The sequence below is a fragment of the Sciurus vulgaris genome, assembly GCF_902686455.1.
Source record: "Sciurus vulgaris genome assembly, chromosome: 4".
NCBI classification, from domain to species: Eukaryota; Metazoa; Chordata; class Mammalia; order Rodentia; family Sciuridae; genus Sciurus; species Sciurus vulgaris.
The window spans coordinates 98,520,493-98,540,747 of record NC_136464.1 but is presented as its reverse complement, the minus strand read 5'-3'; the positions used below and the strand labels follow the sequence as shown (position 1 = coordinate 98,540,747).

At 39.3% G+C, this 20,255-nt stretch overlaps 1 protein-coding gene across 2 annotated transcripts in view; it reads right to left on the bottom strand.

Moving 5' to 3' along the window:
* The window catches only part of PARP4 (poly(ADP-ribose) polymerase family member 4), a 117,668-nt gene extending 98,165 nt beyond the window's left edge, over window positions 1–19,503 (bottom strand). Inside the window, exons 1-4 of one of the 2 annotated variants that reach the window (XM_079138812.1) lie at window positions 19,289–19,503; window positions 16,809–16,959; window positions 3,822–3,954; window positions 1,168–1,369 (exon numbers count right to left, since the gene is read on the bottom strand). In XM_079138812.1, coding sequence (XP_078994938.1) covers window positions 1,168–1,369; window positions 3,822–3,953 — 334 coding nt within the window. In that variant the 5' untranslated portion in view covers window position 3,954; window positions 16,809–16,959; window positions 19,289–19,503. The remainder of the gene's footprint in view (window positions 1–1,167; window positions 1,370–3,821; window positions 3,955–16,808; window positions 16,960–19,288) is intronic. The other variant, XM_079138813.1, reaches the window with a different exon arrangement.
* Between the last annotated feature and the right edge of the window lie 752 nt (window positions 19,504–20,255).

Sequence of the window (20,255 nt, the reverse complement as noted above, 5' to 3'; positions counted from 1 at the left end):
GACCCACAGTCTTATGCAAGTTAGGCAAATAGTCTACCACTGAGCTGCACCCTCAACGCCCAAAACATTACATTTATTGGGATATCTAACATATGTCTTTTTTTTTTTTTTTTTTTTTTTTGTAGCAGGGATTGAATCTAGGGGTGCTTAATCACTGAGCCATACCCCCAGCCCTGCTTTTCTAATTTTTGTTTTGAGACAGGCTCTTGCTAAATTGCTTAGCGTCTTGCTAAATTGCTGAAGCTAGCTTTGAATTTGTGATCCTCCTGCCTCAGTCTCCTGAGCCACGAGATTATAGAGTGTGCCTGGCTCATGTGTTTATTATAAATTAATATTTATCAGAACTGATTGATTGGGGTTTTGTTTTGTTTGCAGTACTGGGAGTTGAACCCAGGAGTGCTCTACCTCTGAGCTATATACCCCTAGCCCTTTTTATTCTTGATTTTGAGACAGGGTTTGCTAAACTGCCCTGGCTGACTTTGAACCTTCAAACCTCCTTGCCTCAGCCTCAGGTTGCTAGGATTAGACTTATCCCATCTCACCTGGCTGGTTTATTTGTTTGTGTTTGAGAGAGAATCTTGCTATATTGCTCAGGCTTGTCTCTAACTCCTGGGCTTAAGTGATCCTCCTGCCTTACCACCCTGGATAGCTAGGATTATAGGCACTGGCTACCGTTCTTAGCAAAACTGCTTGATTGTTTGATGTAACTCCTGAGATGTGCATTTCTCTGTTTAAAGGCTTTCTTCTTGGCCAGATTGCAAAATAAAATCTGATTTTACAAATGAGATATGTTTCCTTCGGGGAGATAATCTTGTGGAAGGAACTTATTTAGCAAAATGCTCATCATAAAAGTTCCTGTCATTAAGGTGGGGTAATAACTTTTTAACAAAAAGGCTTTTCCCCCTCCCAGTTAAAATTGCACATTGAGTTTTCTGAGATTATCAGTATTTACACAGTCATTCTGAATCTGAATAAACTAGACTGGATACTGAGACATCAATTTCTATTGCTAAATCAGTGTTTCATCCTCTACTATTTTGCTTTTTGAGGTAATAAGAAGCCTAATTGTTTTTGCAGTATCTCAGGACAATTCTTTGTCTGTCTTTAACAAACCAAATATCTACTATAGATCTACAAAATGTTAAGTGCTTTCTATGAAATACTTACCAGAACTGCTTGCCTTTTCATCAAGAGATGTCTTGATGTCACATGACTTACAAGGATCATAATTTTTCACATCCAAGAGTCTCCTTTCTTTGATTGATTCCCATATAAAATCTGGGTTTGCAATATGGACATGATTCTTTCGAATAGCATTCAGTTGATACTGACTAAGAATATCAGCATTATCTAAGATTATGTGCGTGCACTAAGGAAAAAAAGAATCAATTCATAATATATTAGTAAAACCAAAGTTCATGTACATTATTTGTGTCTGCAATTTCCACCCCTACAAAAGTCTTATTTTAAGGAAGTTTGTAATATTTCTCCTCAGAATTTGAAAAATTTTGCAAATAATATAATTTCTAGTTACATAAAAAGTTTTAAAAATCAGCAGGCTTGTGTGTGTGTGTGTGTGTGTGTGTGTGTGTGTGTGTGTGATGCTGAGGATTGAACAAAGGACCTTGAACATGCTAGGCAAGCACTCTAAGACTAAGCTACATCCCCAGTCCAAAAACCAATAGTTATTATAGAGTATGGATATAGATGTGCCATAATTGATCAGCCAGCACTAGAGGTTGCTTCCAAATTTTAAAATTTGTATATAATTGTATATAATGCTGAGATGAGCAACCTCATGTACACATCTTTGTGCACTTGTTTATTTAGGAGTAGAAAGAGAGATTCAAAGGATACTTGTCATTTATTTGTTAATTGGTAATTTTACTTAATTTTCAATAAATAGCATATGCACATTATAGAATATCTAAAAAAAATAAAATACTAATATGTAATTTCTTCCCTATGTTGTTCTGTTTCTTTCCCAGAGATATCTATTATGACTTGTCCCTCATCTATCTTTCTAGAGCAATTCTTTTTATTTCAAGAGCAATTCTATGTATAGACAACACACATGTAAATGCACAGATGGCAGTATACTATCCAGTCTGCTATACTTGCTTTTCCACATGACAATTTATCTTAGAGCTCATTCTTCATCATTACATATAGAATTGTCTCTTCCTTTACAATAGCTGGCATGCACATTTCAAATTTATATACATTGGCAAAAAAAAAAAAAAAAAAAAAAAAAATTGCATGCATAGTATGTGAGTTTCTAAAAAGGAGAGACCATGTTGGCAATTCCACACCCAGAAGACAAAATAAATATACAGCTGTTCTCAATCACAGAAATGGTAAGGCAGGTAAATAAGGGTAACAGACACAATTCTGTACAAACTGGAGATAAATGGGGACATTCCATTTGTGGTATTCTGCTGGAGTTAAACTTGCTTCCCAAAACAGAGGCTCAATGTGGCCAGTACCAGGGATGTATTCAAGGAGGGGCAGGTTGGGTCAGTCCTATCCACCTATCAATAGAGAGGAGGTCAAATGACAGGGGCAGTCAGGTCTGAGACTGAACCCCTATGAACTGATTTTATATAAATTATATATATAAATTTTATATAAATTATATATATATATTACTTGTAGACAGACACAATACTTTATTTCATTTATTTATTTTTATGTGGGGCTAGGATCAAAACCTGTGCCTCCCATGTACTAGGCAAGCACTGTACCACTAAGCTATAACTCCAGTCCAGGATTTTGATTTTACTTCTTACAATGAGGTGGTTAAAAAAGAGGTTAACCTGCTGAGCACAATGGCATACATCTGTAATCCCAGCGACTCAGGAGGCTGAGGCAGGAAGATTGAGAATTCAAAGCCAGTCTCAGCAAAAGTGAGGCACTAAAGCAGCTCAGTGAGACCCTGTCTCTAAATAAAATACAAAATAGGACTGGGGATGAGGCTCAGTGATTAAATGCCCCTGAGTTCAATCCTTGGTACCTGCCCCTCCCCCCAAAAAAGGGTTAACTTTAATTATTTTAAAAATTTTCCAGGTCTGAAATTCTGTAACTAAATCTTCAACCTACACTTCATTTCAAAGACAGAAGGTAGCTGGGCATGGTGGTACCTGCCTGTAATCCCAGCAATTTAGGAGGCTGAGGCAGGAAGATCACAAGTTCCAGGCCAGCCTCACTCAGCACCTTAGTGATTCCCTGTCTCAAAATAAAATTAAAAAGGCCTGGGGATGTAGCTCAGTGGTAAAGCACTCCTGGTTCAATCTCCAGTACCCTCAGAGAGAGAGAGAGAGCGAGAGAGAGAGAGAGAGCACTTCCTTCAGTCCTAAAACAAAACAAATAACACCAAAAGGATCAGTTTATACTGCAAGTTTTACTTCTGCCTTCAGGAGTCACTCTTACAGTTGTCATCCTCGTGTTGCCCTACTTCTAACTGGTAAGTGACTATGGTGTGTGTTTTGCAAATGCTGCGCACTATGATGTTTCCCTTTAAGAATAGATTTGGCTGGTCTGGAATTCTTTCTACTTATGTCTTTGGTTGTGCTCCAATATATCAGATTCACAGGGCATGTGGGATTGTTCTGTAGCTTCTAGAGCATGGAGAAGACAAGGCTGGACCATCTGGCTTCATCTGCCCCTCCTGGCCCAACTCCCAGTGGGTGACGTCACAATTTTTCCTGCCTTCTCGTACATTCTCCTGCTGCCAATCTTCTCTGCTTACTCTTCTACCCATGACCCACGTGCCCTGAAGGTATCATGTTAATCATACAGGAATTTGTGAGATTTAGAAATACCTGAGGATTTAATAACAAGGAAAAATTTCCACCATTTTCCTTAATGTCAGTTTGTAGCTTTTTCCTCTGCTGACGAGGTAAGTACTTGACTTTCAAACAGAAGGTACAATTTACAAAGATTCCCACAGTCATCCTGAAAGAAAAAAGTAGTCATAGATTTTAAGGAATCTCTTGTTAGTGACTATAACTGAAAATGCATTTAGATTCATTCTACACACAAACTGCAAGAAAACAGGTCATTTAAAAAGAAAACATTGCAATCAAGTTATAAGTACAAAAACTGAACACTGTTGTTATGGTTTGGATCTTAATTGTCCCCCAATCATGTGTTAAAGGCTTGGTCAGCAGCCTATGGTGCTCTTGGGAAATGGTGGAAGCTTTAGAAGGCTGGACCAACAGGAGTAAGGTCATTAGGGGAGTGCCTTTGAAAGGGATGTTGGGACCCTCCCTCCCTTTGCTTTCTGGTGGCCATGAAATGAATAGGCTTTCTTTGTCACATGCTCTAGTCATGATATTCTCTGCCACCACAGGCCAAGAAAATATGAACTGAAACCTCTGAAACCACTAGCTAAAACAAACCTTTCCTTCCTTTAAGTTGACTTATCTCAGGTATTTGTCACAGTGACAGAAAACTGGCTAACATAACTATCTTAGTTTGCAGTATATGTATTAGTTGTAGAATCATTTCTAGCTTAGTGCATGGTGGTGCACACCTATAATTCTAGCAACCTAATTGAGGTCAGTCTCAGCAACTCAGCAAGACCTTGAGCAACTTAGAGAGACCTTGTCTCAAAAGTATAAAAATTGGGCTGGGGATGTGGCTTAGTGGTAAAGTGCTTGTCTAGCATGTGTAAGGCCCCAGGTTCAAACCTCAGCACTGAAAAAAAAAAATGGGGACATAGCTCAGTGGTAATAAAGTAATAATGTCTTTGGGTTCAATTCCAGTACAAAAAAAAAAAAAATTATTCCTAGTTTTTATGGCTAACATTATATATAAATAATAATTGTTCAGGTTCATAATGTGCATTTCAATGAAAAAGTGAGATTTCAGTTACACAGCAGTGTTGCCAAAAGTTCAGTCCTTGTCCCCAGTGCCAATCCAATAATAAGGACACAATTTTGAGAAAAAGGAAAAAAGTTTATTGCTTTGCTAGCAAAGGAGAAACACAGGGGATTCCTGTTCCAAAGGCTGTGATTCTGCCCATCAACAGGAACAGGGGGCTTTTAAAAAGGTGAAGAAGAAAGGAAAGGAAAGGAAGGGGGGGAAGGGGGAGGGGAGGGGGAAGGGGAAGGGGGAGGGAAGGAAGGAAGGAAGGAAGAAGGAAGGAAGGAAGGAAGGAAGGAAGGAAGAAAAGAAAGAAAGGTGACTCAAGGGCTACATTCCACATGTTCTCCGTTGGAGTTGTAATTAACTTGTTAATTTGGGAAATAGTAATTTCTGATATCTTCTGGTACTATCCCCAAAGTTTGGATTCCTTTGTTCCTCTTGTGGGTATGTACTTGGAGACAGGTAACTCTGCCTAGGTTGGGGAAGAAAGGTAATCCTGTTTCCCCTGAGATTAGGGAGGAGGAGAGATTAGGGAGGAGCAGGGAGAGAAGAAGAGAAAGAAATATGTCCATTTAAAATATAAATTCGATGGATCCAAGATAGTGGACTAGAGGGAGGCTGCATTCCTGGTTGCTCCGAAACTGTGGATTCAAGCAGAGGAAATAGTTTTTCTGCAAGGCAGTCATCACTGCCCACCAATCCACTGCTACTTACCCCATTGGACGGCCAGGATCTCCCACCCTCTGCCAGCATATCACCTGTCTTTTGAATGTGGATTACTCACTAATGGCTGCCTGTCATCCACTATTTGCCCCTTTGCCTGACCCTTGCCTGCCCATCGCCCATCTTTCACCTACACATCACCCACACCCTGATGTCCGCCCACTGTAATCTGCTGTTAGCCGCAGTCTGCTGTTGCCTGAAAGTCAATTGTCACAGTAACTGCAGGTTTGGTTACAGGTGGCTGCTGCCATTTTGGGACATCAGCCAGGGCCTGCATGTTTGCTGCTGTGCCCACCACCATCTTGGGGCATGGCCACCTTGATCTAGGGACTCAGGCCAGGGTCTGGAGATATATTGGGGTACCTACAGGTTTGGTTGTACCCGAGTTCTTTTTGCTTGGTGTGGTAGTGACTGCCATCTGGCTATCTCTTTGCAGGGTCACTCCTTTGGGTGAGTGCATCCCTGGTGGTCTCTCTGCAAGTTGAAAGGGCATTGAGATCTTGGAACGGCACCAAGATGGGGTCTGGGGAAGCTGAAGCCCAGATCCATCAGATTGCAGCTGGGTTTGCATGGGCCAGTCTGGGTCCAGCAAGCTTATGGAAAGGCAGAGACTAGGGGCATTCCATGGGGGGAGCACAGGTTGAAGAAAATGGAGAAAACTGAGCTCTTTCCAGCTCAATGAGTCCTGAAGTGTGCAGGGATGGAATGATTCAGCTACAGTGGGTGAGAAGACTATGAGAGGGTGTGAGAGCATTTTGCTATTGGCTCACCCCCGCAACCAGTTCATTATCCACTGGACTAGAACTAACATCAAACTTCAGACAACTCCACCTATCAGTGCAGAAGGAAAACTGAGAATATTTTTGAAAGCCAATGGAAACAATCATTCAATTTTCCATTGAGATTTTCCTCCTTTTTTTTCTGCCTTCTGTCTCACACCTCTACCATTTTTGAATCCAAATATTTTTCATACATCAATTTATTGAGGAATGGGATGTCTGAATAGTATATGGAAGTTTTGTTCTGTTTTTGTTGTGTATTCCTATATTTTTACTTTTTAATAAAAAAACTGTACATATTTTTCTCACCTACCTGTCTCCCTAGATTCCCTTTCTCACTTCTCTCATACTAACAGCCATCCTCTATTAATTCCTCCCTCACTCTTAGTATAATTTTTTACCTCTATCTTCTCTCCCTCTCCCTCATAAACATCACATCTTACACTATTTCTGTTCCCTCACTATTCATCATTCGAAACGGTAAACCCTTTTAGCAAACTTACTGTTTATATTGTAGTCAATAATTGATCACTTAGTTTCTGACTATTGTGACAAAACTGTAAATACCTTAATAGGAGTCATTTGGTTTAAAGGGGTATATAGTTTGCATTGGGTGCTGTTAATATTGGTACTAGAAGCCTTCAGGGACATGATAAGACTAAAGGGTAAAATCTGTACTGCCTCAGCTCTGTATAGCTAGATGAGAAAAAATGCAAACAACAAGAAAAAACAAGGGAACAAAGTGCTTCAAACAAACCAAGATGTTCCAACAATAGAATCCATAGACAAACAGTAGAAGAAATGTCAGAAAAGAAGTTTAGAAAATACATAGATTGATGTTCGAAATAAAGAATGGTATGGGAGAGAAAATACAGGAAGTGAAAGATCACTTCAATAAAGAGGCAGAGATTATAGTAATAAATCAAGCAGAAATCTTTGAAATGAAGGAAATAAAAACCAAATTAAAAATTCACTGGAAAATATTCCAACAGACCAGACTACTTGTAAGACAGAAGCTCAGACAATGAAAACAAAATATATACTCTTCAAAATAAGGTTGGCAGCACAGAGAAACCATGAACAGAACTTCCAAGAAACATGGGATAACATCAAAAGACCAAATTTACGATTTATCAGAATAGATGAAAGTGTGGAGATACAAACCAAAGGAATGTACAATCTTTTCTATGACATGATATCAGAAAACTTCTCAAATCTAAAGAATGAAATAGAAAATCAACTATAAGAGGCTTACAGGACCCCAAAAGTACAAAATTACAGCAGACTCACTCCAAGGCACTTTATAATGAGAATGACTAACATACAGAATAAGGAGAAAATTTTAAAGACTGCAAGAGAAAAAAAATTAAACTACATATAGGGGGAAACCAATTCAGCTCAGCTGATTTCTCAACCCAGACCCTCAATGCCAGGAGGTCCTGGAATAACATATATCAAGCTCTGAAAGAAAATGGATGTCAACCGAGAATTTCATATCCTGCAAAATTAAGCTTCAGATTTGAAGATGAAATAAAAACCTTCCATGATAAACAAAAGACAAAAGAATTCACAACTAGAAAGCCTGCACTACAGAATATTCTCAGCAAAATATTCCATGAGGAGGAAATGAAAAAAAAAAAATGAAAACCAGCAAAAGGGAGGAACTACACTAATGGGAAAACTCAATCAAAGAAGAAACTAAGTCAAGTTAAAAACTAAAAATAAATCAAAATGACCAGGAATAAAAATCATATCTCCATAGTAACCCTGAATGTTAATGGCCTAAACTCATCAATCAAAAGACATAGATTAGTAGTTTGGATTTTTAAAAAAACAACCAACAGTATGCTGTCTTCAAGAGACTCATCTCCTAGGAAAAGATATCCAAGACTGAAGGTGAAAGGTTGGGAAAAAACATATCACTCACAAGAACTGTGTAAACAAGCAGGGGTTTGCATCCTCAAATCAGACAAAGTGGACTTCAAACCAAAGTTAGTCAGAAGGGATAAAGGGATACTGCTTAAGGAAAACAAACACCAACAAGACATAACAATTGTAACCCCCAAACAATGAAGCATCTATGTACATTAAACAAATCCTTCTCAATTTTAAGAATCAAATAGACCACAACACAATAATACTGTTTGACTTTAACACACCTCTCTCACCACTGGACAGAACCTCCAAACAAAAACTGAACAAAGAAACTATAGAACTAAATGATACAATCAATGATTTAGACTTAATAGACATATATAGAATATTTCATACATCATCCAGCAAATACAGTTTCTGCTCAGTAGCACATGGATCCTTCTCTAAAATTGACCATATGTTATACTACAAAGCAACTCTCAGCAAATACAAAAAATAGAAATACTACCCTGCATTTATCAAATCATAATGGGATAAAACTAGAAATCATAATAAAATAAAAAATAGAAGCTACTCCAACACCTGGAGACTAAATAGCATGCTACTGAATGATAAATGAATAAAAGAAGAAATTGAGAAGGAAATAAAAAAATTCTTAGAGGTAAAGGAGAACACTGATATAACATATCAAAATCTCTGGGACACTATGAAGGCAGTGCTAAGAGGAAAATTCATTGCATAGAGTTCATACATTAAAAGAATAAAAAGTCAACAAATAAATTATAACAAATAACAAATAACATTATATTATAACAAATAACATTATATCTCAAAGCCCTAGAAAAAGAAGAACAAGTCAACACCAAAAGCAGCAGAAGATAGGAAATAATTAAAATCAGAGTTGAAATCAATGAAATTGAAAAAAAGGAAACGATTCAAAAAATTGACGAAACAAAAAATTAGATCTTTGAAAAAAATAAATAAAATTCATAAATCCTTAGCTACAGAGAAAAAGAGGGAGAACTCAAATTACTAAAATCCATGGTGAAAAAGGAAATATCACAACAGATACTACTGAAATACAAAAGATAATTAGAAACTATTTTGAAAATTTATTCTCAAATAAAATAGAAAAACTTGAAGACACTGACAAATTTTTAGAGACATATGATCTACCCAAACTGAAGCAGGACATACACAACTTAAAAGGATCAATTTTAAGCAATGAAATAAAAGATGCCATCAAAAGCCTACCAAACAAGAAAAGCCCAGGACCAGATAGATTTTCAGCCAAGTTCTACAAGACCTTCAAAGAACAATTTACATCAATACTCCTCAAATTATTCCATGAAATAGAAAAGGAGGAAATCCTTCCAAACTCATTCTATGGGGTAATATCACCCTGATACCAATACCAGACAAAGATGCAGCAAGAAAACTTCAGACCAATATCCCTCATGAATGTAGATGCAAAAATTCTCAAAAAAAAATCTGGCAATCACATACAAAAATGTATTACAAAGATAGTGCACCACAATCAAGTGGGGTTTGTCCTGGAATGCAAAGTTGGTTCAACATACATAAATCAATAAATGTAATACATCACATCAATAGACTTAAAGACAAGAATCACATGATTATCTCAATAGATGCAGAAAATTTTTTTGTCAAAATACAGCACCTCTTTATGTTCAAAACACTAGAAAAACTAGGTATAGTAGGAACATACCTCAACATTGTAAAAGCTATCTATGCTAAGCCCATGGCCAACATCATTCTAAATGGAGAAAAATTGAAAGCATTCCCTCTAAGAACTGGAACAAGACAGGGATGACCTCTTTCACCACTTCTATTCAACATCATTCTTGAAACTCTAGTTCAGAGCAATCAGATGAAAGAAATTAGAAAGATACGGATAGAAAAACAAGAACTCAAACTATATTTGCAGACAACACGATTCTACATTCAGAAGATTCAAAAAATTCCACCAGAAAACTTCTAGAACTCATAAATGAATTCAGCTAAGTAGCAGGATATAAAATAAATACCCATAAATCAAATGCATTTCTGTACATAAGTGACGAATCTACTGCAAGAGAAATTAGGAAAACTACCCCAATCACAATAGCCTCAAAAAAAAAAAAAATATATATATATATATATACTTGGGAATCAAACTAACAAAAGAGGTGAAAGACCTCTACAATTAGAAATACAGAATATTAAAGAAATTGGAGAAGATCTCAGAAGATGGAAAGATTTCCCATGCTCTCAAATAGGCAGAATTAATATTGTCAAAATGGCCATACTACCAAAAGTATTATACAGATTCAAGGCAATGCCTATTAAACTCTCAATGACATTCTTCATAAAACTAGAAAAAGTAATCATGAAATTCATTTGGAAAAATAAGAGACCAAGAATAGCCAAGGCAATATTTAGCAAGGAGAGTGAAGCAGGAGGCATCACACTACGAGAGCTTAAACTACACTACATTATCAAAAATACAAGCAACAGGTGTTGGCGAGGATGTGGGGAGAAAGGTACACTCATACATTGCTGGGGGGGGCTGCAAATTAGTGCAGCCACTCTGGAAAGCAGTGTGGAGATTCCTTAGAAAACTTGGAATGGACCCTCCATTTGACCCAGCTATCCCACTCCTTGGCCTATACCCAAAGGATCTAAAATCAGCATACTACAGAGATACAGCCACATCAATGTTCATAGCTGCTCAATTCACAATAGCCAGACTATGGAACCAACCTAGATGCCCTTCAATTGACGAGTGGATAAAGAAACTGTGGTATATATACACAATGGAATATTACTCAGCCATAAAGAATGACAAAATTATGGCATTTCCAGGCAAATGGATGAAATTGGAGAATATCATGCTAAGTGAGATAAGCCAATCTCAAAAAGACAAGGGACGAATGATATCGCTAATAAGTGGAGGATGACACATAATGGGGGGGAGGGAAGGGTTAGTGTTAGGGTTAGAGTTAGGGTTAGGGAGGGGGGCAAGTATGGAGGAAGAAAGTACTGTATAGAGGGTAAAGAGGGGTGGGAGGGGTGGGGGGAAGGGGAAAAAAATAACAGAATGAATCAAACAACATTACTGTATGTGGATTTATGATTACACAAATGGTATGCCTTTGCGCCATGTACAAACAGAGAGGCAACATGTATCCCATTTGTTTACAATAAAAAAAAAAAAAAAACTACACTACAGAACCATCGTAACAAAAATGGCATAGTATTCACACCGAAATAGACATGTAGGCCAATGGTATAAAATAGAAGACACAGAGACAAGCCCATATAAATATGGTTATCTCATAATAGACAAAAGTGCCAAAAATATACATCGGAGAAAAGATAGCCTATTCAAACAATGGTGCTGGGAAAACTGGAAATCCACGTGTAGCAAAATGAAATTAAAACTCTCTCACCCTGCCCAAAAATCAACTCGAGTGGATCAAAGATTTACTCACTAGATCAGAGACCCTGTGCCTAAAAGAAGAAAAAGTAGGCCTAAATCTTCATCATGTATGCTTAGGACCTGACTTGCTCAACAAGACTCCTAAAGCACAAGAAGTAAAATTAAGAATCAATAAATGGGATGGATTCAAACTGAAAAGCTTCTTCTCAGCGAACAATAATGTGAAGACAGTCTACAGAATAGGAAAAAATCTTCATCACACGCACCTCAGATACAGCATTAATCTCCAGGAGATATAAAGAATTCAAAATGCTTAACATCAAAAAAACAAATAACCCAATCAGTAAGTGGGCTAAGGAACTGAACAGACGCTTCACTGAAGAAGAAATACAACTGATCAACAAATATATAAAAAAAGTTCATCATCTCTTGCAATTACAGAAATGCAGATCAGAACTACTCTCACTCCAGTCAGAATGGCAATTATCAAGAATACAAGCAATAAGTCTTGGCAAGGATGTGGGGAAAAAGATACACTCATTCATTGCTGGTGGGACTGCAAATTGATGCTACCACCCTGGAAAGCAGTATGAAGATTCCTCAGAAAATTTGGAATAGAACCATCATTTGACCCAGCTATCCCACTCCGTGGTTTATACCCTAAGGACTTAAAATCAACAAACTACAGTGATGCAGTCACATCAATGTTCATAGCAGCTCAATTCACAATACCTAAACTATGGAACCAACCTAGATGTCCTTTAAGGGATGAATGGACAAAGAAAATGGAATATTATCAGCCTTAAAGAAGAATGAAATTATGGCATTTGCAGGTAAATAGCTGGAACTAGAGAATATCATACTAAGTGAAATAAGCCAATCCCCAAAATTGGAATGTTTTCTCTGATAAGCAGATGCTGACCCATGGTAGAAGGTGGGCAGGCCATATAGCCCATCTCGCATGCTGGAGGCCCGGGTTTGAGTCCCCGGCACTGTGGGATTGTGGAAATCATAGTAGAAGGTGGGTAGGAAAGAATGAAGGAACTCTGGATTATGAAGAGGGGAGTGAGGGGAATGGAAGGGTGGTGGGGATGGGAAGGCCACTAGAATGAGACAGACATTATTACCCTATATACATGTATGAAAAAAATTTCAATAAAAAAATGATGCTGGGAAAACTGGAAATCCATATGTAACAAAATGAAATTAAACTTCTATCTCTTGCCCTTCACAAAAATCAACTCAAAGTAGATCAAAGACTTAAGCACTAGAATAGAGGCTCTGTGCCTAACAGAAGAAAAAGTAGGCCCAAATCTTATCATGTCACTTTAGGACCTGACTTCCTTAACAAGATTCGTAAAGCACAGGAAGTAAAATTAAGAACCTATAATGGGATGGAGTCAAACTAAAAAGTTTCTTCTCAGCAAAGGAAACAATTTGATGAGAGAGCCTACAGATTGGAAAAAATTCTTTACCACACGCACCTCAGATAGAGCACTAATTTCCAAGATATATAAAGAACTCAAAAGACTTAACACCAAAAAAACAAATAACCCAATCAATAAATGAGTTAAGGAAGTGAACAGACACTTCACTGAAGAAGAAATACAATCAATCAACAAACATATGGAAAAATGTTCATCATCTCTTGCAATTAGAGAAATGCAAATCAGTTTTAGAATGAGTTTTAGAAGTTTTCTGGTGGAATTTTTTGGATCTTCTAAATATAGAATCATGTCATTGGCAAATAGAGTTTGGGTTCTTCTTTTCTTATTTGTATCCCTTTAATTTCTTTCTCTTGACTAATTGCTCTGGCTTGAGTTTCAAGCACAATGTTTAATAGAAGTGGTGAAAGAGGGCATCCTTGTCTTGTTCCAGTTTTTAGAGGGGATGCTTTCAACTTTTCTCCATTTAGAATGATGTTGGCCTGGGGACAAACACAGTCTTTTTGACATTTACCTTCCACGCACATTCTACAATTTACTTAAACATTCACAACTTCTTTATATCCTTATTTTTATCCTCTTTTATCTTGGACTTTAGCCCAAGAATTTCACTTCACCATACAAAATACTTTCTCATCCAGAAACATTTCTTTTACCTTCTAATTTTCTATACTAAAATATATTCCCAAAACCTGTAATTCTTTTTAATCTTTTCTAATTTTTTGACCCTTTCTTAAATTCATATTCTGAAACAGACTTTATGAATCTTATCCGTGCATTTAGTTTACACAACAAATTTCAGGGGAGGGTTGGACAATCCAGCATATATGAAAACTGTGCATTAATGTTTTTTCTCCCAAGCTACATTCAAAGGGTAGAAACACAGGATATTTTTGAGCCTGACCTCTGTCTGTTATCATTAGCACAATGCCATCAACTTCATGTGAGTACTCTACTGTCAATTGTACTTAGAGGCTCTTTTTTGGGCCTTTTTATTATACTGAGCATATTGATATGCAATGGAGGAGGACCTTTCCATCATTTTCCTTAAGTTTCCTTGAAGATCCCTTTGCACAGGCTGTCTACATAACACAGTAGACCTTAGTTTCTCTCTTTTTTTCTTTTCTGGGTACAGTTATTTATTCTGCCAGTCTCCCCAGGCATTTATTTCGATAGGATACTATTACAGCAAGAATTTCTTTGCCCTAGTGATGAATATCCCCTGGTCAAATGGGGGTCTCCTGTCAGATCTGAAAAGGGAAAACTATTCCTGTCCCCAGGTCATAAACTGACAGTGCTGGAACCTGCTGCCACATCCTTTGTGGCCAGCAGCCTCCACCCTCTATGGGCAAAAGGGGATGGAAGGCAGGGCAGAGGCCAGATTCTCTTTGGCCATTTTTCTCCAGCCCAAGCAGCTTTTCTGGGATTCCCCCCTCCCCTGGCTGAGGGCTAATGTCCTTGACCACAGTGAGATGATCTGTCACTGCCTGGAGCCAGGCTGAGAAACTGCTAGGAGTGCCAGCACTGGGTTTAAATGATTAAATCTTTAACCCTTTCTTCTGATGTCCTGCTATCCTTGCACACCAGAGGCAGTGCCTTTTGATACCTTCAACTTAGTTCCTGACAGTTCAGACTCCTTATCTTGCAATTGCAATGAATGCCTGTACATAGAGAATCTCTTTCATATACTTTACCCCTGACAGCTCAACTTCAACATCAAGATTGTATAATAATTCAGAAAAATCATTTATTTAAAGGCCAGATTGTGTTATAGTAAACTATCTTTTTCTAGACAGCCTTGTACCTATAGGTGGCCCATTCAGCCAAGATCTCTCTGCTGAAGAGACTACTGGTAAGATCAACGCAGCATGGCCCATGTCTTAAAGAACCAGTAACAGACAAAAAACAGACAAGAGAGGATCACTGAAAGCAGGGTTGCTAGATGGGAAACTTTAAAACAGTCAGACATGCACATACAAATTTCTTCCACTTACATTATCTTTAACAGACCAACTCCAAGTGCAAAATTGCACAGTAATATAGAAATCTATTTAAAAGCCAGATTATTACAGTAAAACATTACCTTCAACAGACATATAGATGGTAATTCACATTACCTCTGACAGATCAACTCCAACTGCAAGTTTGTACAAAAAAGAAAGAGAGAGAGACAATCAGAGAGGAGCCCCAAAACCATGACCAACAGATGGGAACCTTTAAACTGACTAGCCAAGATCTTTCCCAAGAGACTACCTATAGAATCAATGCAGTACTGGTCATGTCTTAAAAGGGGCAGTAGAAGATACAAAGAAAACAGTCAACCAAAGGAAATTCCCAAGCCCAAGGCCAACAAACAGGATGAGAACCTAGAACAGATCAGAAGTGAGTACATATCCCTAGGTTATCAAGTCCCACTTAACTGTGACTCCTATACCAGTAGTGCCACAGATGCCCCCAGAAAGAAGGACCAGATGTTCTCACCAAAAAGAACCAGGTGTATGGAATCAAGGGTCTTGGTATGCACACCAGGGAACTTACCAAATGGCCAAGGGGGTCACAACTTAGGTGTTCAGTTTCCTTTTTCTCAAAGAGGGCCATGATGAAGCAACCTCTACTCTTCAGAGAGAGAAGGCGGGAGGTCCCCAAAGCAAAAGGAGCTTTGGCAGCTCCTGGGATAATACCTCAGTCCCTCCCTTTACTCACAGGAACAGCTCCTCTGGTTCAACCCAAGGCCAACTCACCTGTCTCCTAACTCTCTTGCAACTGGCTCTCAACAAGTTCACCAGCACCATTAATCCTCAGCATGGAAGTGGGGTTCCTTGGAGAGCCACACCTGCCCAAGAAAGCCGGAGCAGGGGCTGCTCTCGGGTCCCATCTGGGTCGCCAAATTTGTTGCCAAAAGCTTGGTCTTATTCCTGATGCCAATCCAATAACAAGGACACGGTTTTGAGAAAAAGGATAAAGAAGGTCTATTGCTTTGCTAGCAAAGGAGAAACACAGGGGACTCCTGTCCCAAAGGCTGTGATTCTGCCCATCAGCAGGAACAGGGGGCCTTTAAAGAGGTGACTCAAAGGCTATATTCCATGTGTTCTCTGTTTAGAGTTATAATTTACTTATTAATTTGGGAGATAGTCATTTCTGAGATCTTTTGGTACCATTCCCAAAATTTGGATTACTTTGTTCCTATGGTGGCTGTGTGCTCAGGGACAGATAACTCTGCCTAAGATGGGGAAGAAAGGTAACCCAGTTTCCCCTGAGATTAGGGAGGGGGGTAAGGAGAGGAAAAGAAAGAAACATATTCATTTAAAAAATAAGTTGCAGTGGTAGAGCAGCACAGGTTATATTCAAAGCATAAAGTGGACCCCTGTTACAGCAGGAATGTGGTTCAAGAACACAGAAATTCCCCTCTCCCCCTCTTTCCCTCCTCCTCTTACTTTTTACAGTGCTGAGGGTTAAACCTAAGGCCTTGTGCATAAAACACTTTGTTATGGTTCAGATATGAGGTGTCCCCCAAAAGCTCATGTGTGAGACAATGCAAGACAGTTTATAGGCAAAATGACTGTATTATGATAGCCTTAACCTAACCAGTGCATTACTCCACTTGAATGGATTAACTGGGTGGTAACTGTAGGCAGGTAGGGCGTGACTGGAGGAGGTAGGTCACTGGGGGCATGCCTTTGTCTTTGGTGAGCCAAATTTAGTTCTCTCTGCTTCCTGATTTTCAATGTCCTCTTCCACACATTTCTGCCATAATGTTCTGCTTCACCTTGGTCATAGAGAAACGGTGTTGGCTGCCTATTGACTGAGACCTCTGGGACTGTGGATGCTAAATAAACAAATAAAATTGTTCTTTTTATTTTTTTATGTGGTGCTGAGGATCGAACCCAATGCCTCACATGTGCTAGGCAAGCAAGTGCTCTATCACTGAGCCACAACCCTAGCCCTCTAAAATTGTTCTTGTCAGGTCTTTTGGTCTCTGCAATGAAACAAACTGACTAAAACACACTCTAATACTGAGCTACATCCCCAGTCCAGAGCTTTTATTTCTCAATTAAAAATTAACATTACTTAATAGTAAAACCACAGGTTTTTACAGATAATTACTTTATGAATTCAAAGACACTTACTAGTTATGTGGGTTTCCATTAAGCCATTCTGGAGAAAAATTGAATGATTGCTAATGAAAATATACAATTATTTATTCTATTTAAATAAATAGTGAAATCCTGTTTCAAAGTTAAAAAATAAAAAGGACTGGAGATATAGCTTAGTGGTAGAGCACCCCTGGGTTCAATCCCTAGTACTACAAAATAAGTAAAAAGTAGTTCACTATTATAAATACACTTTAAGGGAAATGTCCATACATATATTTTGGGTTGTCTCTGTCATGTTTTCTTAGAATAGATGGCCAGAAATGGAATTACTTAATTGAAAAATATAAACATTTTTCAATCTTTTAAAAAACTATGGCAGAATATACCTAACATAAATTTACAGTTTTATCCATTTTTAAGTGTACAGTTCAGTGGCATTAAGTACATTCACATCGTGCTGAATCCAGATTCGAACATTTTAGACAAGTATCTGGTCTGTTCTTAGCACTTGAGGCTGAGCAGGAATGCAGAAACCAATCTCCAGTTCAGTAAAATCTCAAGGAAAGCCTTGACTTCTATCTTCCTACAGATTCTATCTCAAGTCTCTAATGTTCATCTCTAATGTTTAACTGTTTCCTAAGACGTGCCACCAACCTCTTCCTTACTTCAAAGCCTTCTCTAAACAGTCATTCATGTTCTCACCAGTGCTGCTTATGTGCATATGAGATTTGACAGGTAGGGTCAAGGAGCTGGTTGTCCTCACAGGCAAATGTACACAGGGCTTTCCAAGTCTGTGCCCCACCTAGCTCAGTCTCAGCACTCCCCTTCATAAATTCTGGTTACCCATAAACCTTTGGTGTAGCAGGAAGCAAAGGGCTTCCAGCCTCACAGATTGTCCTTACCACTGGCCTTTCCTTCTCTGGGAGGCCCCAGGGTTCTCCCCATCTCAGAAAGTCTTCTGAGACTTTCTAGATTGGCTGCCTTGTTTTGGGCCTTCTAATAGCTACCCCTCCCAGTGTTAATCAGACATCACACTACAATCATTAACTGTTCTCCACTTTTAACATCAAGTTCTCCAGGAGGGTCAATACTACCTGAGGAACTATGCCTTGCTTATCTTCAATGTGCCTAGAATGCATATCACTTTTGATTTGCAGTAGGTATTCAATAAATGCTTACTTATCAAAAACTCACACATCAATTAAAGTCCAGGATTATAGAAAAGCCTGCCACTAATTATTGGTGTCAGACTCAAATGACACCAATAATGCACTCCCCAAGGGAATAATTAAACCCTGAAAAAGCAAAGGCACTATTTGATTCCACACATAACCTTTATGGAATACAGCAGCTCTAAACACATAGGACCTGATAAATGATCGAGTCAAATGTAACAAAAGAATCTGCAACACGCATATAGTGATCTTGCTGATCATAATAATACACTACATATGTAATGTAATTCAGCAGTCCAGAATAGAAAAGGAAGTTGAAATCTACTCACTTTATTCCTTTGGATGAATCATTTGGCGTTCCCCAAGGGAATAAATTAACTGACCTGCAGTTTTTCAACCTTGGACCTTAACAAGCACACTGTTTCTATCACAACGTCCCCAGTTACAAGATCAAATTATATTTCCTGATTATTCCCCAAACACCGTGCTTTTGCACAGGTTTCCTTTGAAATCTTTCAGGAAAGTCGTTTGGCATACTGGAATCAAGAAACACTGCGATCTACTGTGATCTTCCTCCCACCACCCCAAAACTGGAGGAGTCCAAAGACCCAGGTCTGTCAGCCGGCCCGATGAGCGCGTCTGTCTCCTGTGTCCTGTCATATGCCCCGCAACCGCTGGGCAGAGCCTCAGAACCACTCTGTGACCTCCCCGAGGCCTTGGGCCGCACAAGCACAGGTCCCCTACCTGACACTGTCAGACCCTTTGCTTCTGCAAAAGGCAGTTGTGCAACTCGGTCAGCGAAAGCGCATGGGACACCTCCCGACTAGGACTTTGGGGACCCTCATGAGGACTGTCTCCCAGCCGGTCACCGGCGGCGCCCACTCACCTGCCAGAGGATCCGCCCGGCTCCGGGAGCTCCGGATTCTGGGCACTCCGGTCACGGGCCCTCCTTTCCAGGCACTTCCGGTCGCTGCGGTGCCTACTCCGGGCGTCCCTGGAGCTCCCCACTTAGGGTGCTTCCGGATTCCCGGTACCCGGGGTTCCAGGCGCGGACTTCGGGCGCGGCTAGGCTGGGCAGGGCGAGTGAGAACGCCGCCAGAACTTCCGCCTCGCCCCCGGCTAACCGAGCGCCCCTAGCGGTGACGATCACCAGACAGCACCAGAATCAGTACCCGCAGGGCGGAGAGTGGGTCCCCGGTTAGAGCTGCTTCCATTCCAAGGCTGGGTTCAGCACTTTGTTTCCGTTTCATCTTTAAGGCGTGATTTTGCCAATTACTGTGTATCCGAAGTTAAAGTTTGGGAGAGGGTGAACGAATGGTGCTGTCATTTAACTGAGATATCAGAAGGTGGAGTGGGTTTGGGAGAGGGTAGTGGTATTCCCAGGGGCGGGAAGAAAGCAAGTTTCAATAAAGTTTCAGGGGCTGGGGTTGTGGCTCAGTGGTAGAGCGCTTCCCTGGCATATGTGAGGCATAAGGTTCTATTCTTAGCACCACATATAAATAAATGAATAAAATAAAGGTCCCTCGACAATTAAAAGAAAAAAATATATATACACATACACATATATATGACCATATATATCTATATGAAAGTTTGGGATCAGGGAAACAGGAGAAGGAGTGCTTGTAAAACAGTACTTGTGGTAGGGCTTATAAGTAATTGGAGACACTCAAGAGAGGCAGGTGTTGGATGCTGGAGATAACTCCTGAGATTCACTGAATAGGAAGTAATGTGAAAGAATCAGATTCCCAGCATAAGGAATAAAATGAGAATAGAAGGGATAGAATACAGAATAGAGTGGAAAGGGTTAGAGTTGAATTCTGACTCCATCACTGTGGACAAGTACTTTATCT